Raw genomic sequence first — 22282 nt, 5'->3', positions numbered from 1 at the left:
AATTTAAAATACAACTCATAATATCACAAATTTGAGATTCTTTCATTAGTATTATTTTGTTTTTTTAGAACTTTATTGCACAAATGGGGGAACATCAAAACAGTACAAACAAATGTTAGACATAACAACAACAAAAAAAACAACTTTAACAAACGGTGCTAACATATAATACATTTATATAATCTTAAACTCTATGGTATGAACTTATAAAGATTGTAACTATAACAATACAGATAAGGATGACTTTTTTTTATTTAAAAAGAACAGTATAATAAAAAAAAAAAGAAAATACAAAAGGGACTCGGGAAGCAGAGGGTCTCATTATTCTTTTTGGAATAGTTTTTGAAACAACTCAATAGTTTTATTGATTTATTTTGGTGTTTATGTTACTTAATGTTTTAATCTGTTCTTTAAATTCATTATAAAACTCAACAAAATGTGGGTTTACCTTTGCCAATCTGCATTTGTGAATGTGAAATTTTCCAATTAGAATGATTAAATTAACTATAAATTATATGTCTTTTGTAATTATAATATGCAAATACACTTTTACAATCAATTTGAACATTCATTTTAGTTTTACATAGTATATAATTATACATTTTTGTCCGTATTTTCGTCTCTCTGTGCAACGTGGGGCTGATGTGATGACAGAGCTTCTCGGAAGTTGCCCGGTCCAATATGGCGGCGGCGCTGAAGGCCACGCGGAAGCTGCGCGTTGACGTATGTGTCGCTGACGCTGTCCGTTACGCCGTCACGCTGCTGGACGACGGAGGAAGCTCCGGTAAACATGTAGGTGGATGTCAGCATGTGAGGCGTGGAGAAGATACCGGTACCGGTGGTTTGGAGCTCCCCTCTTACTCACCTCCCTGGGTGTGTGTTTGAAACACTCCCGGCGGGCGGCCACTAAAAGAAACACTCCGACGATGGACGCCGCCGGTCCCGAAGCGACGCCGCTGTTTACGTTCGGGGTTATAGCGGACATCCAGTACGCGGACATGGAGGACGGCTACAACTACACCAGGTCGAACCGCCGCTACTACCGGAGCAGCCTGCAGCTCCTCGAGAACGCTCAGCGGCGCTGGGCGGCCGACAAGCCCCACTTCCTCCTCCAGCTGGGCGACATCATCGACGGTTTCAACAAGCGGCACGACGCGTCGGAGCGCGCGCTGGAGACGGTGCTGGGGCAGCTGCGGAGCGGCGGGCCGGAGGAAGTGCACCATGTGTGGGGAAACCACGAGTTCTACAACTTCAGCCGGAGCACGCTGCTCTGCTCCGAGCTGAACAGCGCGCACCGGGCGGCCGCCGGTCCGCCCCCGGTCAGACCGGACATCTACGCCTACCACTTCACGCCGTCCCCCGGGTTCCGGTTCGTGGTGCTGGACGCGTACGACGTGAGCCTGCTGGGCCGAGAGGAGCAGAGTGAGGAGTACCGCAGGGCCCTGAGCCTGATCCGGAGCTACAACGAGAACCAGGACCTCAACTGCCCTCCTGGTAATCTGATTACTGACATACTGCTTCATATTAAACATAGAAACCATCGTGACAATTTAATATCCGGTTGCTGTCAGAATAATTTAGAGCTGTGCAACTTAATCTGTAAAATACAGTGTTTTTCTGACTATAACGATTCAAGAGAAGACGCATTTTTGTTCTTCTCGTTTCACATATAATCGATCTCTGAATAGAAGCCATGACCAAACAAAAAACCTCAAACATAATTGGATTACCAAGGATTATCAATCATGTCTCGCCATGAAAAGGTCCATTTCTTTGATATATACCAAGTATGCTGCCATGTGACTAAAAATACAGGAAATACGGTGGTTAGCTTTTAAAGAAAGACTTGTTACAATATTTTGTTTATAATTGTTTGCATTCCTCCAAAGATGTTTGCAATCATGAGCTATGAAGTGTGAAAAAACTACTTAAATCTAACTAGTTTTATTCATTTGATCACCTTCATTAGTTTTTACAGTAGCGGTGTTACTTCCTGGCTAAAACTTCATGACTTGTGTATTTTTCCCAGAGTGTGGAGACACAAATCAGAGGTTCACGATGTTCAACGGTGGCTTCAGTCAGGACCAGCTGGACTGGCTCAATTCTGTTCTGTCTGAGGCCGATGAAAACCAGGAGAAAGTTACTATCGTCAGTGAGTACATTTGGTGTTCTGTGTGTTGAGAGTTCTCAGGTGTTGCTTTAACCAAAGAACCACGGTGTACTTTTTTGTTTGTTGGCAGGTCAAGAGTTATCCGTACATTTAGTACTGATGTCTGTGGAAAAAAAACTAGATACCAACTTCGATGTCTATTTTCTATGTCTAGGCCACCTCCCCGTCCATCCGTATTCCGCGGCATTCATTTGCCTCGCGTGGAACTACGACGACCTCCTGGACGTCATACGCGCCCACCGTAGCGTGGTGTGCTACATGGCCGGGCACGACCACGACGGAGGGTACTGGCGGGACACGACCACCGGGGTGCACCACCTGACCTTCGAGGGCGTAATCGAGACGGCACCGGACAGCAACGCCTTCGGGACGGTCTTCGTGTACGAGGACAAGATGGTCCTGAAAGGCAGTGGGAGGACCAGGGACAGGGAGCTTCTGTTCCCGTCGCCCTTGGAAGCGGGTCCATTGAAGAGTTGAATGTTCTGACTGCTCAGACAATGATATTTATAACAATCTTTTCCCCGTGTGCTTCCAGTGAGAAAACAAATTGACAATCTGACATATATTTAGTCATTGGAATGTCTCTGAGTTTTAGATTCTTTTTATGCAACTACGATTTAAATAATAATTATCAGTTAGAATAAATGAGGTCTTCATGTAGACCTCTTTGTAGAGACATTTGCGACCGAATGATAATCGTAGCATCAGTGCCTCCTTCTGCAGTCTCATTAGGTCAGTGGTACCTGTTGGTGGCCTTCCTGGCCTCCGCAGTGGAGCTACAGACTGATGACGGTAACGTGTGCTGGAGAGAGGCGAGGGTCCTCCTCCTGCCACTCTACTTTCAGACTTGTGGCATTTTCCAACACTCCACTGGCGTCTAGTGACACGCGTTTTTTATTTAGGATCATATTCCACTGGTATCCAGTGGCATTCCTCTGGCATGTGCTTCCATGCCCCTTTGAGGCCATCTAGTGGCAGTTATTAAGAGTTTGCCACCCTCCTGTGGCAGTTGGGTCACACCGTGGCTCGGCTTTTTAATTGAATAGTCTATGTGTGCCATGTAGTTTTTTTTCCACTGGAATTCAAGGTGCCTCACTGTTGTCCAGTGGTTCTACAGTGGTGTCACATAAGATTGTATTACTTTAACATCCACTGCTTGAGCATTTTGTAGCTCTTGTATAGAAGCAATGTGGCACTTTGAAGGCACTTTCCACATCCTGTGCGGCACTTGTGTCGTGTCTGAAGGCTGTTCTGTGGCACCTGGTGGTGTTACTACGTCATTGAGGACAACTTGTGTCGACATTCGTGTGTCACCTGGCGGCAGTCACGTGGTACCAGGTGTCCCTCGTGTGACGCCGAGTGGCACCTGGCAACACTCGTGTGGCGCCTTGCGTCACCTGGCGACACGCGCGTCATTCACAGGCACGTCTTTGAACTTGAGTGACAGTTTTCTTTGATGTCGTGGTCCGTCGGCCACAGAAATACAAACCAACCACAGTGGATCTCGTCACTTTACCATCAGTAAAGGAGTCATTTAATGAGGAATAACAATATACAAACATTGGTTTGTCAACAGACTTTGTCCTTTGAGATCCAAAGATCTACAAAGTTGTGGCACTTTGGAGTTTTTGGAGTCCGAACTTACAAGGATGTATAAAGCTTTGACGTTTTGTTTGGCACTTTACAGGAAGAATTTACAAATGCAGTACCTCATGTGCTTTAACTTATAAAATGCAGTATATTTTCTATATTTGACCATGTGAATATGTTCCCCTTCCATATTTATTAAATTTTTTAGCAGCAGTAGTAGAAACAGGCGGTTCGCTTTTCGCGGATTGCACAGAAATGATAATATTTGAACGAGACGTTGAGGTTTTTAATGGTGCAATATGGAGATGTGTTTGAGTGTGGTACGTTGCAGTGAGAAGGTGAAGTCACAATGTTTGATCTCGTGGGAAAATAAATGATCAATAATAAAAACAATACTACAGTGTCTTCATTTAATCATCAGTGTGTCGACAAGCCACATTTTACAGACGGGACTTTGAGAACTGACGGCTTGTAAATTGGAGTACACAGTGGAACAAAACTACAATAAATAAATAAAAAATGATTGTCACATCTTAAAAGTTAACGAAGCACCAGCGAAAAGCTGGCTTTCCTTGCCTCGTGTTACTAAAATCAGTCTTACAAAAACATGCACATCAGAAAAAGCGAGAACATTTAGTTTTAGATTTGATTCTTTTTCTCAGGTTTGATTTTTTCCGCTTTAAATTTGAAAAGAAAAGTCAGAATTCTGACTTTTCTCCTTGAAATGCTGACCTAAATTTTAGAATTGTGTTAATCAGATTAAAGTCAGAATTAGGATTAAAATCTCAGAATTATACCTTTTTTCTATATTAAAGTGAAAAAATAAATCTGCATCCTGTCAACTTTACTCAGAATTCCAACTTTAATATAGTTTGGATTTTAAGATAAATACTTTCACGATGACCTGATGCTAAAGACAGTAAATATGCATTATGTAATAAAAGTGTGTAACGTGGAAGTAAACTGCTAATTTACCTAAGAGTTGGAATGTGCAGCATTTGTTTCCTGTCTGAAGGAGAGCGATAGTCTCTCTCTCTCTCTCTCTCTCTCTACTGTAGTCTGTGCTCTCTCTCTCTCTCCCTCCTTCCCCCTCCCTCCCCCTCTCTCCCTCTCTCTCTCTCTGCACTGCAGCCTGAGAGCCGCTGCTTGACTCCAACACAACAATGGCGACTCCCAGTCCGAACAGCAACTCCACGTCGCACCAGCTCCACCAACAGATGCAGAGCAGCAGCATGCAAGGTAGGCCAACCCGGCGGCCTCCACCGGAACCCCGCTGGGATCCACCAGAACTCCTCCGGCCTCAACCGGCCACACCGTCCCGGTTCTCTCGCAGACCCGGCGGGGTCCCGGGGACATGTAGCTTTTAGCTTCACAGCGGGAGGAACCGTGAAGAGCCGATAGGAAGTCAGTGCTTCCGCTTCACGCCTTCAAATTAAAACGGAACCAAATCTATTAAATTCAGTGCAAATTACAAACAAATTCATTTAATAGTGTACTTTTTTTTTTTTTAAAGCAAGATAGATGAATATAATGTACCCATTCTTTTTTTAATATTGCCCTCTGGGATTAATCTAGCGCACAGGTGTTTCGACTTTTTAAATGTACCAACTCCTTCAGATCCCTTCAGATTTGAAGATATCCTTTATATCCACATTTGTTTATGAACGTTTGTATCTTCTGTTATCATATTAGCGATACCAACATGTGCAAACAACTGAGTGATCTGAAAGATATTATGAACTCGGCATTGATGGTCTGCACATTGAAAATGCTAAAAGTAACTACTCATAACTTTTTTTTCCATTCAATTTACAGTCATTGAATTTATTAAATCATCTTTTTTTGTACATTATACATGTCATATATTATTGTTGCATGCTCATCTAATATCAAAAAGCCCCAAATTTTAATATTTTAGTTTGTAAAGCAACAACTCGCTGCGTTTTCTTTTTTGCATGATAATAAACATGCTAATTATTTAATTACTTGGCAATATGTTATGGTATTTTCTGAAATGTATTCTATCCTAGTCATAAAATAAAGGCAATATAAGCATGTGCAGTATTATTAGTATTTATATGATAGTTGTTCTTGTACATTTTTTTGAAAATGCCAGGAAATTCTTGAACGAAAGGAATGAAAAGAAATGGCTATTGGTAATTTCACATTTGGTTTCATTCTGAAGGTTGGCCGGCTCAGCTTCCGGTATCGGCCTCCCTGTAGCTGCTTAGCTTGACGGCTAACAGTTTAGCAGAAACTCAGACTTCCTTAAAGTTAGAGAGCGAACAGGAGCTTATTTGGGGCTAAATTCAAGTTTAATCTGCTGTTTGAGTTTCATCCCACTTAAAATTGTCCCAGAATGAAGCCGCACTGGATCACAGTGCTGGTCAGTCCCCGGTGTTGTTAGTATCAGGCTGCTAACAGTAGCATTGAGGCCTACATGAAGTGTACCTGCCCCCCCCTCCCTTCCTCCCCTCCGAGGCCAACAGCCCCACAGCCCCCTGTCAGAGGCAAATACATCACTTAAATCCCCTCGACTGTGGGTTTCTATTTGTGTTTAATGAAGTTTAACTGTGGCTGACGGTGTTATTCTATGTAGGTGTCTGTACCTGGCTAACAACCAGGTATATTCATTTTTCTTGCCAAAAACAATTCCCACAATAAAGTTTTCAGAACAGTCCATTATTAATCTGCACCGTTTAATGTTAACATTTAGTACTAGTTTTTGCTTTATAAGTCTTAAACTCTCTTTAGTTTATGAAATTGAAACAGTAAAACAATCATAAACAACACATATGTTGTCGCTTTGTATTGTTTAACATCATTCCATGTCACTTTGTGGCTATTTTAGTTTTTTCCATGTTGTTTCTTTTGTTTTCACGGCCTAAAGTTTATGCCATGCTTAAAATGCTTAATCAATAATATGTGAACGATTTTTATCTATTCACGGGTTTGATTACATTGAGCTGCACTGTTCTTGTCCGATAATATACCTGCAGATTAAGACAAAACCATCCTGTCGTCAGCTATGAGTGTCATTTTCTCACTGTGTGGCAGATGCCTAGTATCAAATGTTTTATCTAAACCTTGCAGAAACCAACACCTGCTGGAGATGTCAAAATGAAACAGGTATTCCCACTTATTTTCACCAACACTGCTGTTGAAGGATATTTCCTGTGTCTATCGAAACTGTTTCGAAACCCTGTCTACCCTCTTCTGTTTCGTTTTCATGTGCAAAGTTTGATTTGTTTTTCTTTAATTTTACAAATCTTGCATATTATCCACCAAAGTGCATGCTCCTGCTCGAGTTACAGATTCAGACCAACTCTGATGTAGACGCAGTAGACAGACCCCCATTTGATGAGACGCCATCACGCTAAACGAAACCCCAACTGCCGGCACTTAGTGGCATCCCATTATTAATCTGCCAAAGTTTTCTTCTCTCGTGCAGTAACAAAGAAATTTCAGGTGTCTGCCAATGTTAAACACCTCGTTTTGTCCCATGGGGACGTCAAGTAGACTCTCACTGGCATATGGCACATAACGGTAAAATGTTCCACTGGTATGTCACCGTTCACTGGCATATGCCACTTTAAAGTATGGCTCTATTTTAATACCAGCTCTGAGCAGCTCTAGAGCCACATGACCGTTCTTGTTGATATTGACTGGCACAGAGTCGATTACAGTGATTACAGTGATGCTTCAGTGACATCACTCTGATCTTGCGCATAGCACTTTACATTGAAATTTTATGAACCATTTCAGTAGCATAATACAGTTTTTTGCCATGATTTGGAACCGATTAGGGCTTCACAATATAAGATGTAAATTTCATTATAGGCATGTCAACATTTACAATCACATCCACATCACTAAAAACTGACTCAACCTCGAAAAATGAAGGTTCCATCTGCTGTCGATTCATGCCTTGCAAATTATTCAATTGAATAAGTGGAATTGTTTCATATCTGGCAGCCACTGGGCAAAAGTTACAAGGACAAATTTGGGAAAAGAGAATCCCAATCCTGAAATGTCTCATTGACCTCATATCTTATAGCGCGACTAAAGCTGTATTACAGCATTATCAGGCCACTGATAGTGACATCTGCCAGTGAAACACAACCGACGTCCCGTCACATGCCGCAAAAGTTTCATCCAAGCAATTTTTACAAAAAAAAATTTGGTTTTGTACTGAAACAAGAAGAGCAGTTGGTGGTAATAATCAACCAAATCAACTGAAGAACTCAGCTGCTATCGTGGCCAAAGATGGTATGCACCAGTGTATTTTGAAATACGAGTTGCTTTTTAATACCAGTCTCACGAGACAGCCAATTTATCATCTGGAAAATGTGGGAATTATACAACAGCGGCATGGCAGTACAGGAATCCAAAGCCATCGGAATATGGCACTTCATTTGGCAGCGCAACACATTTCTAGGAACGAGCTCTGTGGTTGACGCCTCTCAGGACGGAACTTGTCGATTTCAGTTTGAACAGGCCCGAAGAGCGTGTAGTAAAATGTCTTTTCCTTCACTTCAGGGTTTCAGATAAGCCTGTCTGGAGTGCCCCAGTGTAAGCATTAGACTCGCACACAAAGCACACCGACCTCTACTCTCCGTGGGTACACCTCAGTGGCCTACGGTGGCTTCCTCGGGCGAATCGCTGCCCGGCGCAGATCATTGCCGCCCGCACAGAAGCGGAAGGCGATGGGCGAGAGGAAGCCGGTGTAGACCACTGAAGCAGCCTGTGTGGTGCTCGGGTAGTTGGGAAGTCTGTCCACTGTTCACTGCTCTTAGCTGCCACTGTGGTTGGCCGAGAGAAGTTAAATTTGCACCGGGGAGGGTCTTCCAGGTTAAGGGATCTGTTTGCGCTCAGGAGCTGGTTGGACAGGGCATGGCAAAGACGGCCCGACACTTCCAATCGGCGCTTCTGAGAATTTCCCAACCCGAGTTACAAACCAGTTACTTGAGAGCCTTGTGGTTTTACACGGCAGTCAGTGCACCCTCCACCACCTGGATCCATGAGTCTCAGTGAAGCGCCGCCGAAGTGTTGGGCCACTTTGATGTCTTGTGGGAACTGTTCAGGTGTGATTGCACTTCGTTCTTTTTTCTTTTCTTTTTCCATGAAGTCTTATCAGTGGAAATGTTGTGGACAAGAGTTCCCAGTGTCAACCTTTGGCTTTATTGCGCCGCAAAACCACTTTGATTAACTCTGCACAGATGCTGCATGTGATCTGTTCAGAAACACAGAGCTAAACCAATCGACTCTCCTCGCACTGGGAACCCCTGGACACATGGGTACTTTGCTTGTGCTCCAAATGCATTTTATTGCTAAATTTGCACATATTAAGGCTTATCTCAAGTATGTACCGCCTTGCTGCTGAGGTAAGACGAGCTCTGAATCACACTGCGTGCACCCCCTTGTTGGCGCCAGCTGGTTGGACCCGGAGACCCACAGTGTGGCGTCACACGCCGTGGGTCTCTGGATCTGTCCCTCTCTTTGTTCCCCGCCAGGTAAACGCAAAGCTCTCAAGCTCAATTTCGCCAACCCTCCAGTGAAACCGACCTCCAGGCTTCCGATCAATCCCACGGCTCCTTCCTTCCAGAACCCCCACATGTGAGTAGAAAGCAAGAACCAGTGTGGGATTGGGGCAGATTTTTGTGTTTTTCTCAAATCTATCAGTTCTTGAGTGTGAATGAAGTTTAAAAAGCAAAAAGTTGTGATATCTTTCGTTGCATTGAACACCTTTAAAAGGTCCATGACTTTTGTTTGGGAACGTATCAGAATTGGCAGATACTCCATTCTTAAAAATCAGATTGGGATGTCTGTCGTTTTTGGGCTCATTTTATTTCGATGGTCAAGATATTTGGAATACATAAAGATCTTGTCCGAAGTCTTGGTACTGACTGAATGGGATTCTGGATTTCTGTCTTTTTAATTATTAGATTTTGATCAGCAGCGCTGTGGTGCTTCCACTTGTTTGCAATGTGACCAGTGATCATCTCCAGAGGAGATATGTCCCTTTGATGTGAAACAAACTACGAGTTTGATTATCCAATCAAATCGCACAAGAATTCAAAGACACCCTGTGGAATTTGTGATTTCCGATTAAATATTTACCATAACCTTGTTTATCTATAATGCATGTCCCCCTCATGGCTCTACACTGTTCTTTTCTGTACCTTTCCTTCCCCCTCATGTGGTCTCCTCCTCCTCCTCCTCCTCCTCCTCCTCCTCCTCCTCCTCCTCCTCCTCCTCCTCCTCCGTCCTCTATGTAACCCCATCCCTGTGACTTCCTCTGCAGAGAGCGTCTGCGGACGCACAGCATCGAGTCGTCAGGGAAGCTGAAGATCTCTCCGGAGCAGCACTGCGACTTTACCGCCGAGGACCTGCGGGACCTCGGGGAGATTGGGCGCGGGGCGTACGGCTCCGTGAACAAGATGGTCCACAAGCCCACGGGCCAGATCATGGCCGTCAAGGTGACCTGAACGCTCCAGAAGCTTAATCTCCAATAAGACATTTAGAATTTGTTCGGTACCTTGAATCAGTGGCGGCGTCAGGATTCAATTTCATAGTACGCACAGATTTCTTAAACGGTTTGTTCAGAATTTTGTCTGTATCCCCCCAAAAAAACCAAACCCTTTAAAATATTTTTCTTTGAAACACTTTCAAACAAATTGTACGCACAGTGTGTACAGGATTCCTGCTGGCGGCGCCACTGCCTTTGGTTTCCAACCATTTTCTCTGGAGCTTTCCTCACATTTGTACCCAAGAGAAGTTTTTCTTTAGTTTATTAAACATACGCAAACCTGACTTTAGAGCCCGATATGTCCCAACCACCCCAAATGTTATAAACTATAATGTAATAAAACCCAAACTGTAATAACTGGTTGAAAATGTAACGGGATGCTGAGCCCAAAAACATTAAAACTTTTCAATATTACATTACGGTGCGGGCAAAAATATTTCTCCCCTTATAAAGTAATCATGTTTTCACATGATAAAGTGAGTCGATGATTTATGGTTTGGACTTGAACGTGAATTGCTACAATTTAAATAATGCTGAAAGAATGAGACTATTTGTTTTTTACGTATATCTATACACAGTTTATGATATTTATGTATGAAGTCCTTTATAGTCTTCTGTTCTCTATAATCTGTACTCCAGCTGTCCAATCTTCACTACAAAATCATGTGTACGCGTTAAACAGAACACATTTGAATTCTTGTTAAATCTTTTTTAAATTATTGGCCAGTTATTACATATTGGGTTTTATAAACAAATTTTTTTTTATTACATTTTGGACTCAGCACTTTTGTTACAATTTCGGCCAGTTATTACGCTTCGGGTTTGATTACATTGTATTTTATAACATTTTGACTCGTTGTTACATATCGGGCTCTAACAAGCCGTTTGAAGCCTTTAACCGCAATCTTCCACTATATTGCATTCAGAAGTACGCGGCACTTTTCTCTGCGCAGTACTCTGGGAGTTGTAAGACATTAATACCGCAAAGACGTGACCGTCGTCTGCGTGGCCGCTTGTACCCATCGCTCATCGTGTTTGGCGTGTGTCCGGCAGAGGATTCGCTCCACGGTGGACGAGAAGGAGCAGAAGCAGCTGTTGATGGATCTGGACGTGGTGATGAGGAGCAGCGACTGTCCCTACATCGTTCAGTTCTACGGCGCCCTCTTCAGAGAGGTCCGACAAACCCCCCCCCAACGCCGACCCTCGGTTGACCTCCCTCCACCCCCCCCCCACCCGGGCAGAAAAACTGACCTCTCTTCTCTGTTTCAGGGCGACTGTTGGATCTGTATGGAACTTATGTCTACCTCATTAGACAAATTCTACAAATATGTATATTGTGGATTAGAATACGTCATTCCAGAGGAAATACTAGGCAAAATAACATTAGCAGTGAGTATCACTTCCTGTTTTCCTCCTTCTACATCGGAAACCTCAGACTCCTTAGTATGTTTAGTAGTTTTTTAAAATCAGCCAATATGGCTCAATTGAAAAAAGAAAAAAAGTAATTAAGAGAATGATTCAGTGTGTATCTTTGATGAATAAACGTCACGACTCCACTACACAGTATACTTATTTTTGAGAAAGAAACTGCTCAAAATCTGCTTTTATTAGTTTTTTAAATGCTTTTTCAATCATGTAATAAGTTATTTAATTGATGAAAACCCAATATTGGAACATTTTTTTTACAAGCTTTTAATTTGTTAAAGTCGCATTAATTTTGTGTTGTACTTTAGAGCCTGTTTACACAACATTTTCAAGTGAAACTGCAAAACTTGTGTTGCATTTTGAGCATCTGTTTATGCGTAACGGTGCTCAGAGCTCAGAGATTTTTTTGAAAATGGCTCCCAGGTGGGACTTTTTGAAAAACGCTCCGACTTTGTTGGAAATGTGGGGGAAAACGCACATTTTGAGAAAAAAAACTTGTGGAAATGGGGAACAGCACCCACTAGTGGCCCAGCATGAAAAGTACTTAGTTTTCAACGTTTCTGCCGTTCCTTTGGAAACGGGCATCATTTTCAAAACATAATCGCGAAACTTTTCGGAAACGGAAACGCAAAAATGCGTTTTCACTTGAAACGAGTAAACGGAGCCTGTTGTAATAATTTTTCAAAAGTTTGCTCGTGTGTTTTCTTCATCTTGCACAATCTAACCACCGTTTTTTGTTTCGTCCCTAACAGACCGTTAAAGCACTGAACCACTTAAAAGAAAACTTGAAAATAATCCACAGAGGTCAGTTTTCCCAAACTGTTTCTTCGAGCTCTGCTTCCTTCAGCGTTACTCTGAGTGCGTTTTTATTTGTTGTTTATTTGTAGACATCAAACCGTCCAACATCCTGATGGACCGGAGGGGGAACATCAAGCTGTGTGACTTCGGCATCAGCGGCCAGCTGGTGGACTCCATAGCCAAGACCAGAGACGCCGGCTGCCGGCCGTACATGGCGGTGAGGAGCCAGGAGCTCTGCGTTCACACATTCTACATCTGTTTCACCTTTTTAGTCGCAACAGTCCTGAAACAAACAAGATGCAGCGCCAAATATGTCACTCGGTTTCCATCTGCTGCCCTCAGGTGTAGGACAGCGATGTTATGTGGGTGTGTTTAAAGTTTATGTTCAAAGTTAAAATCAAGAGAAAATTACTCTGAAATCATGTAAAATACCCAAAATGTTGGGTTTTTCTTCACTTTTTCTGGGATCTTTTTCATAGCTGAAACCAGCTGATGTGCTCAACACTTTTTCCACAGATTTAAAAAGACAAATGTTCTTCTTTTAAAGACGCAATAATAAAAAAGCAAAAGTTTACGTGTTCATGGATGAATTTTAAAAAGTTCAGTTTGATTTTGTCTTCACCGTTCAAGTTCACATGACCATAGTTCAGTGTGGGATATTTAAAATGCAAGATCACATATTAAGAGTTTGATTTTTCATCCAAAACTCAATTTTAAATGTGTCCAATTCAATTTGACATGTCCATGAATCAATTTTGTACATTTAAAAATACAATTTCACATCTTTAAAGTGATTTATTTTAATCTTCAAGTTTAACTTGGCATGCTTTAGTTAAAATTTTATACGTTCAAAGTTCCATGTTCCATGTTAAATGTTCCAATTACATCTTCAAAATTTTATTTTCTACATTCAGGATTCATTAAACATCCAATATTTTACATTTACAATTATAGTTCATATGTTCAATTTGACATCTTCAAAGATCAATGTTATTCTTTCAAAGTTAAATTTTACATGTTTAAGTTCTCTGTTTTACAGTCAAAGTTCATTCTTACATATTTATAATTAAGTTTCGCATGTTTGAAGTTATATTTTTTACAGTTCAAGTTCAAGTTCTTCATTCAGAGTTTCATTATTTTACAACATATATAATCCAATAGTATTTCCTGATACAGCGATAATATGGTTTGAAGCATTGCCCATGTCAGCTCTGAACCTCTAGATGGAGCTGTTGTACCACTTTTGTATGTTGGTTTTCCACAAGAAGAAACAAACGTGGTGGATCTTTGTACTCAGCTGCATTTTTAGGCATTGTCAGCAAGGCGGCTGGTTTGTTTGGTGTCGTCCGATGTTGGAATTTATTTCACTAAAATCAACAGATCACGACATTGATTCAAAGCGTTTGATATTTACAGTATCGCTGAAGGTTCTTCTGAGTCCCTGACTTTTTTTTTTTCTTCTTGCTTTTAAAGTATCTGAGTTTGTGTTTATTTGTGTGTTTGCAGCCCGAACGGATAGACCCCAGTGCTTCCCGACAAGGCTACGACGTGCGATCCGACGTTTGGAGTTTGGGCATCACCTTGGTGAGTGGCGGTCTCTAACTGCTCCGTTTTCTCAATCTGAGATAGTCGGAATCGACTGAAGAAACCACCCCCCCCCCCCCCCCCCCCCATCAGCCCGTCTGAAGCTTCATGTTTCTTCTCTGTTTTCAGTACGAACTCGCCACGGGAAGGTTTCCGTACCCAAAGTGGAATAGTGTCTTCGACCAGCTCACGCAGGTGGTGAAAGGAGAACCTCCTCAGCTCAGCAACTCGGATGAGCGACAGTTCTCCCCAAAGTTCATCAACTTTGTTAACCTATGGTAAGAACTCCTCCATCGACTGTTCCGTTAGGTGTTCAAGGTCTTTGAAGGCAGCTCCACATTGAATGAAGAGTCTGGGAGTCTTGATGATATTGCTATTCGTCACGCAGCTGTGTAATCTTGTGTTTTCTGTCCAGCCTTACAAAGGACGAATCAAAAAGGCCAAAGTACAAGGAGCTTCTGGTAAGTTACTCTTTTGTTTATCTTCTTCCACTGTGAGGTCATTGGTCACTTTCTTTTATTAGTCATGAAACACAAACACCAGAGGCTGGAGCTCTTGGTATTACCTTACTAATAAAACAAACAGTGACTTGTTACTGCCACCAAATGGCCAAAAGGAGCATTATTTCTATTGAGCACACAGTAACTGAACTGTCCTCCCTCTCAGAAACACCCCTTCATCCTCATGTACGAGGAGCGGTTTGTGGACGTCGCCAGCTACGTGTGCCGCATCCTGGATCAGATCCCCGCCTCGCCCATCTCGCCCATGTATGTCGACTGACCGAGTCATGGCGGGGGAGGGGAGGGGAAGGGAAGGGAGGGGAAGGGAGGGTGGGTCACTGAGCTTTGTGATGCGACACTTGATGTCTTAGTTGTGTAGTTTCACACCATCATTGAAGCGTTCCAAAGAACCAAAAGGAACCGAATCCCAGTTGCCCGGCGCAATGAAAGAATATCGGTAAATTTCCACCTGCCATCAGCTTCATTTTACAAAGATTTTCACCTTCCATGTTCACAAAAAAAAAAAAAAAAAAAAGAAGACATAACCATTGTCTTACTTAAAAAAAAAAAAAAATGCATCTTTGTGTGTGAGGAAAATGGAGTATACTATATGGAATATATATACTTGAACTCCTTGTACACATTTACAGAATCTGCCAAATAAAATGTTTTAACGGCGACTCTCATGAACAAAAACGTTAAAAAAAAAAAAAACAACCTTCTGGATTGTATATCATGGACTGTATGTATGCATATGTGTGTTCACCTCTGAACCGTTGACATGAACAGATGTATGCCATTAGACCTGTCTAAGAACACACACACACACACACACACACACACACACACACACACACACACACACACACACACACACAGAGTTTGTCGTAAGCACCTTCACTCTAAACAAATGAGTATGCAAAAATGTTTGTCTCCAGAAAAGCTCATGGATTCGGTAGCGTGGCTTTACTTTTTCTTTTCTTTCTTTCTTTCTTTTTTTTCTGTGTCAATATGCAATCATGTGGGAGTTTGTCTTGATAGAGGGACTTAAGACAATTTAATGTTTCTTACATCCAAATGCTGGCCGCAGTTTGTAACCGTCGTCTGTTGTCTTCCCGTTCGAGTCACAAAGCTAGCGTGCTAGTTCCTGACGAGCTAATGTTGAAAAAAGCAACGCCTGTTGCCAAAATGAGGACCGGGCTTTAAAAGTCATACTTTATTTTTCAAATAATAACTTTAGAAACATTCAAACTAGTCAAATTAAGTTAGAAAGTATTTACTTCACATGGTACAGCTACGCCTGCTTACTAGCTTAAATGCTATACTTGATAACGAATGATTTTGTCCAATGTGACTAGTTTTTTATTGCTCAATAAACAACACTTTATCTTATAATTGAAAATAACATTGATTTGAAACTAACATAAAAGTTTTCCTTGAGCTAACGTCCTAATTATAATGACTTAAACTACACAAGTCGTAGCTTATTGTACGATTTAGTGGCGAGTAATGCACAGATAGACCATAATGATAACTAAAATAAGATATTTTCAAAAAGTACAAAGCTTAGTTTTGTGACTCAGACAAAACGAGGACTCTGTCGGTACAAACTGGAGCTGATGCAATGCTACATTGCCCGATGTAAAGTTACTTTGGGATATTGTATCCAGATGTAAATGTGCAATGTAAATAGTACATCTAATCTGCTGTTCCTGGCAGGCTCTGCTCCACAGTTAAGGTGCATTCCTCAACGCGAGCGATCAAATGGCGGCGAGTGGAGATGCGAGAAAGCTAAATGTTTTGAGTTTGAGAATGAGCCTTAACGCTCCTCAGCAGCCCGTCTTAGCACTGTACAGAGCAGCTCTTCATTCACACTGATCACAAGCGCGGCAAAGCAGAGTCAAGCAGGTGGAAGTACATTTCTCCCAAGTCCTGTCCAAGAAAAGAGAAGAAATTAAAAAAAAACTCAAATAGTAACTGTAAATGCTGCTATATTACAAGCTACCCACTTCCACACGAACCACGAGAAGAGGCAGTTCACTTCTCGCTAAGTTACTGCTCTTGGGCCGTGGAAGGTCACCGATGACTTAGCATGCTCTTCCGTGACTCGGCATGTCTCTCTGGCTTGCACTGATGTTGGAATGTTTCCACGCCAAACCACGTATTAACACTCGGCTGTTTCTCTGTCGTCCGGCGGCCTCCGTCACCACGGAGACGCTTTCCATGACCTAGCGTACTGTTGCTGGTAGTGAGGACGGGGAGGTATTGTCCCTAAGACTGTCAAGGTTTCACCCGTCGTCATTCCCTCTCAGAACGTCACTCACCCGCAGATCGGAAAGACAAATGTCTATTCAGAGTTCAGCTAGCTGACCAAACAGCCCAGATGAATTGATGGTGGTCTTTAAACACGGGGACGCTGTAGAGACCCTTCGCCAATGGAAAAGGTTCGTCGATCTTTACAGGCGGCGACAGAGTCTTGAGGTCCGTCAACACTGAGACTTCTATAATTATCTGGTTGTTTCAGGAATCCCGCAATGATTGACTCGCCGACGCTACGATTGACTCAAGAGTTCAATAATTGTAACTGAGTTAAACAGCAAAAAAACAAAACTGTGATTCTGAAAGAGAGGCCAAACGTGTAGAGCTGTGGCAGCAGAGGACTTGTTTACACTTTGTGTCATTGAGCTCCATTTAACGTTTAGACGTCATTGTCTTAGCGTCATGACGCAGTTGGCATCACATAAAGTGTGTAGACTGAGTCTGTGACGTGCAGTGAAACATGTCGTCCTGCCAAAGTTTATGAATTCTACGTTGCAGTAATGATCCTAAAAAAACTGTAAATGTCATACAATCTGTAGAAACCATTAAAATTCCCGAATAACTCAGTTCATTTTTCCTTAATTATCCAACCGTTCCACACCTTGGGGTTAAGATGACTTTGGGAGATTTCTAACATGACTGTAAAGGGGGAGTAGTTTTACTTCCAGAATGTATTTCATCAGATTAGTTGGGATGGCTTGAGTTGAATCTGCGTGGGATTCTGTCCACACGCACACAAAACATAACAAAGAAGTAGCTACATTCGCTTTCTGGCACCACTGATCCGACGGCGCTTCTCCAACGAAAAGCAACCTTGTTGGTCGCAACTCAAAAAGGTCAAGAACTACTCTGTTAATGATTTTTTTTTAATTTTTTTACTTTGAACTAACTTTTTCAAAGTTGTTCCCGCATGACTTTTTCCTGATATGTCCACTAGGCGGACTTACCTTAAAGCCCATGATGAAATGCTTAAACTATGTAATCATACAGTTTTTCTATTTAAAAATCTGTCATTTTAAATCCCCGAGGAGGCTATATAAACAACTGGATTTTTGCGATTTGTCACCTTACAGCTGTGGTCTCTACATGTGTCAGCCATGTTTGAAAAAGACCATCATCATCTACTGTGCAACATTAACGTCTTTGTGGGAAAAGATGCAAATCTTGTCTTTTCCGTTTTTTCCGATTCCATTTTATTTTTTTACCTGCAAATGTTGCAAACCCCTGAGAAATGTTCACGGACGGGGGCCGGGTCGCCGCCAACGGTCTCCGAGTCTTTTAGTCGTGGGAAAGCTAACTTACCGCTGGCGAATCTCCAGGGTACTTGTTGTACAAATTGCATTTTACCAGAATGTTCATAATAGATTATAAGATAATATTAAGGGCAATGAATATTATATTGAATCTTTATCAAGGGTTATGAATAAAAGTTCCCATGGAAAAGATTGAAAACCTGTATTGTGTGCTTCTTGTGAATTGGACATGAATAAAGAGTAACTACAGAAATGAGTTTGCTGTGATTATGTTTATTGCTCTTTTTCTTTCTGTAGTATACAGGGATGCAGGCAAAATACTGGTTTGTACAAGAGTAAAGCAAATCAGTGGCCAAGCAACATGCCAGCTTCTGTCAGATGTGAAGTGTTGTAGGGTTTGTATGTGTTTTTTTTATGAATTTGGGGGGGGGGGGGGGGGGGATGCGATATGAACCCAAAAGAATTCAAAACAAGAAAGACAGTAAATATTCTCCAAACAGAAGATGGGAATCAAAAGTTTTTTTTTTTGTATCATACAATCAGGACACGTGAGACCACAGAATTTATTGAACAAGTGCAACACTTAATACGTAACAAGAAAGCAACATTTGGTCAAACCGGAACACTTTGTGAGAAAGTTTCGTGACTGGAAATCCAAAATATTTCTGTTCAACATAATCGATTATAATAGCTACATTGATACAAGGTAGCAGACGAGCTGACTTTTTAATTCACCAATTGAGCGTATACCCTACTGAAGCCTGAAGTTAAGACTTCGAGCACCCTCTTGTGGTTGTGGTAACGATGATGGAGGCTATGTAGGGAAAGCTGAAGACAACGTATTAAAGAAAGGTGTCAGAAGGAAATAGCGGGCAACCACAGTTCAAAGTACTTCTATTTTCTTTAATGTACCTCTATAACCGATAAAGTCAAATGGTTGACGTTCTCTTTGGCCGAACCAAAATCTGGACTCCGTACGTCTTTACTGCTAGCATAAGGAAGCATGAGGTATGTCCCGTAAGTCTTAATGTCAACACTGAAATAAGGAGGATGAGGTTCTACCCAACCCACAACCCCACTCCTCGACCTTTAAACCTAAGAAGTGGTTAGCGTAGCTTAGCATAACAAACTGCACAGCTGTAATTTAAACAAAAAAGCCACAGGCACATCAAGGACGAATGAGGGGCAACGGGGAGCGATTTGTGATGAAAGCATATGGGAAGGGGGGGGGGTGGATTTTAACAGCAATAATTGCCAGAAGGGTTTCAGTTGGGAGGGGTCAGTGGGGTCGCCACAGCAAGTCATTGCAACTTTTATTGTGAAACTGGTTAGTTTTTCCACCCCAAGCCATGTTTGACGTAACCAGGATTCCAACCAAGGTACATACGTCACACCAGAACCTTGAACTTTGGTTCAACTCCCCCTCGCAAACCGCACCCTACCGTTTAAGAAGTGCTAGTAGGTAGCGTTACTGTGTCGCCGTTTCAACTGGTCCCCTTTTTTTGTGTGTGGAATTTAAGCCAACAGGCTGTTAGCAGTAGCGTTCTAATTACAGAGTGAAAATAAAACTTGAATTGAGCCTTGTGACTAACTCGTCAAAACATTTCAAAGTGAGTTTTACCATGAGGAAGTACAGATGATCAACCAATTCAATCCAAGGAGAATCGGCAAAGACACCTGGCTAACGACAGTTTGGTGCAGTGGTGACTCTCACATTAAAATTCACAGTAAAGATCTGAATATATTACATTTCCATATTCACAAGTGCTAACAATAGACATTTCCAATTCATTTGATGCTCCACGGAATAGTGATTTGACAAAGCATGGCTTTTCCAAGTGGTTCCTTCAATACGCGTCACATTTTTGTAAAGAGCACTTACTTCGGCGGATAACATTCATTTTCTGGAAGTTTTTTTTTTTTTTTTTTGATCGCAAATCAGAAATAGCCCTTATCTATTAGGAAGGAATGTAAATACAGGGTCACATATAAATATAAAGACACAAAATAAATAAAACATTGGCTGGATTGGCCGGAAAACAAAGTTCAAGGTCAATTTTTGTTATTTCCAATCATGTACCAAGAACCTGACAATTAAACAGCATGAATATGGACATATTTGATGCTCCGACAGCTTTTAACGCAACCTACACAAATTCCGAATTGCTTTCCGTAAAGAGTTTAAAATACTTTTGGGTGGGTTTAATCCTCCAAAATAAAAGTTTGATTGTCAAAAGTACCAAATTCGACCCAAACCTGACCGTTTTCACTGACCACTTCAAGAATACGTAAGAAAAACCCTGCATCTGCTGTGCTGTGGATTCAAAGCTCAAACACCGACCGTCAAAAAAAAGAATGTTGAGAAAATTACACTGACGCACAAGAAAAGTACCGACACAAAACAAAGAAAACTTCCTCTGAGATAACCAGCTGGTGATTCAGCTTTTTAAACTGCGCACCGCTAATCAGGAAACCACCACTTGTTATAAAATTAGAAAAGGGTTATCTATAGGTTTTTGGGTATACAAAAGATGCTGTGAATAAGGCACAGTTTGTCTGCAGATTAAAACGGATAAGACCAAAGGTTTCTCAGAGACATACATTTCTCTCAGTAATGTCATCCCGTGGAAAAATACGCCAAATAGTGACAATAACAATCCTTCAAAAAAAAAAAATTTCCTACACACGTATTCTACGCAAGCAATCTGTGACTAGTGTGTATTAATGCAAGAGGTGCACAGTGAGGTTTCTTTCTTTTCTCATATTTACATTGAATAAGGAACTGGTTACATAATACGCTTAAGTTGTGGTTTGTATCCTCTCCCACTCAAAGTGGAGATATATACAATATGGCCGCCACTAAGAAATTCAATTCATCTTTTAATTCTACTTGGGTTTTTTTTCTTTTTCCAGTAAAACAAATGTAGACTTAGAAAGTATACGATGTTTGTCAAATTCTGTCTTCAAGTCTGATTGGTGTAACACTGATGCCGGGTGAAAGTTAAGCACTTGTCTTTTTGGCAGATAGAAAATCCTTTAGGTGTCTGCTTGTCGTACTTACTTCGATAGTTGTGCGCATCGTTGTCCAAAAACAAGGACAAAGGTCGTGTGAAAAAGCACCTGGTATTACAGATAAGATGACTGAAACAGCAAAGACAGCATTCAGACCGCAGTTTTTCTTTGGATTTGGCCGAAATCTGAAGATTAACATTCCCTGTCCAACTTTCTGACACTTGATCTAAAGCTGTTAAATGTGAGTCTAAGAGTTCGTAGCTGGTACCGTTGGTTCACGCTACACTCAGCTGGTGTCTTGTAAGGCATTGCTGAAACAGCGGTCCGGTGGCGGCACTGCGCTCACCAGTGCTCTAGGTGGAGGTCCATGGCAGAGTTCAAGTTTATGTCTGTAACATCCAGGAACTCCGTGTTGAAGATGCTGGGCGCGCTCGGCGGAGCCACGCTGAAGCCGTTGGCGAAGCTGGGCGGCGTCAGGTCGAGCCACTCCATCGTTTCCCACGGCGTCTCGCTGAACGCCATGCTGACCATTCCCTGCACCTCGGGGACGGCGAATGGCCCCTTGGCGGCAGGGGAAAGAGGGGTGTCAATCAGGTCTCTGTTGGTCAGGATTTTGTCCAGTTGGGAATGGTGAGGTTGGCGGTGGTGATGGTGGTTCTGGTTGCTGGGGCTTCCGTATCCGTCCCCGTCTCTGTTCCCTTCGTCGTCCTGGCCCCCGTCGTCAGCAGCTACTTTAAGGAGGGCCGTCTCCCCAACCCGACCGTTGGGGCTGCCCAGCAGGGTCTCTAGATGGCTCTCGTTGATGTGATTGACTGCGTGGTCATAAGGGAGCAGGTTGGGTGACAAGTGCTCGTAGTGGCGGTGGAACCTTGGAATGAGGAGGCCGGGACACCCTGAGGACACAGTAATGTGAGGCACAACTTTGGTTACAGAGGACCTCTCCCTCTCTTCTCTGGCGTTAGCTGGCATCTCTTGAAGAGAAACAGGAGAGTAGGGCAATGAGGTGCCATATTACAATAACGCACTTTTTGTAGTAGATTTATGTTTACATTGTTTACATCTTACTTCACTTCCTAGACTCTACCAATGTCTGTGGGACTCA

At 42.2% G+C, this 22282-nt stretch overlaps 3 protein-coding genes across 4 annotated transcripts in view; 2 read left to right on the top strand and 1 right to left on the bottom strand.

Annotated features, from left to right (window-relative positions):
* Positions 1 to 767: 767 nt before the first annotated feature.
* Positions 768 to 4139, top strand: adprm (ADP-ribose/CDP-alcohol diphosphatase, manganese-dependent). The gene is made up of 3 exons (XM_080469894.1): positions 768 to 1494; positions 2030 to 2152; positions 2325 to 4139. Exons 1-3 carry the CDS (start codon positions 801 to 803, stop codon positions 2645 to 2647), a joined length of 1140 nt encoding a protein of 379 aa, XP_080326020.1. The 5' UTR covers positions 768 to 800; the 3' UTR covers positions 2648 to 4139.
* A 735-nt stretch (positions 4140 to 4874) lies between these two features.
* map2k4b (mitogen-activated protein kinase kinase 4b) lies at positions 4875 to 18424 on the top strand. 2 transcript variants are annotated; one of them, XM_080473709.1, is made up of 13 exons: positions 4875 to 4999; positions 6854 to 6889; positions 8300 to 8332; positions 9274 to 9376; positions 10065 to 10239; positions 11343 to 11462; positions 11559 to 11678; positions 12467 to 12518; positions 12602 to 12729; positions 14019 to 14096; positions 14226 to 14374; positions 14512 to 14557; positions 14763 to 18424. In XM_080473709.1, exons 1-13 carry the CDS (start codon positions 4924 to 4926, stop codon positions 14874 to 14876), a joined length of 1230 nt encoding a protein of 409 aa, XP_080329835.1. In that variant the 5' UTR covers positions 4875 to 4923; the 3' UTR covers positions 14877 to 18424. The 2 variants fall into 2 exon arrangements, with proteins under 2 accessions (XP_080329835.1, XP_080329836.1); XM_080473710.1 differs by lacking the exon at positions 8300 to 8332.
* Positions 18425 to 18428: 4 nt separating this feature from the next.
* The window catches only part of myocd (myocardin), a gene marked incomplete at its 5' end in the record, with an annotated part of 34830 nt that continues 30976 nt past the window's right edge, over positions 18429 to 22282 (bottom strand). Inside the window, one exon of the mRNA XM_080473697.1 lies at positions 18429 to 22151. Within this exon, the coding sequence (XP_080329823.1) occupies positions 21523 to 22151 (629 nt within the window). The 3' untranslated portion in view covers positions 18429 to 21522. The remainder of the gene's footprint in view (positions 22152 to 22282) is intronic.

The sequence above is a fragment of the Lipophrys pholis genome (assembly GCF_963383615.2).
Source record: "Lipophrys pholis genome assembly, chromosome: 1".
NCBI classification, from domain to species: Eukaryota; Metazoa; Chordata; class Actinopteri; order Blenniiformes; family Blenniidae; genus Lipophrys; species Lipophrys pholis.
Note: the sequence above shows the minus strand (reverse complement) of the source record. Positions and strands in the feature narration are given on the sequence as shown.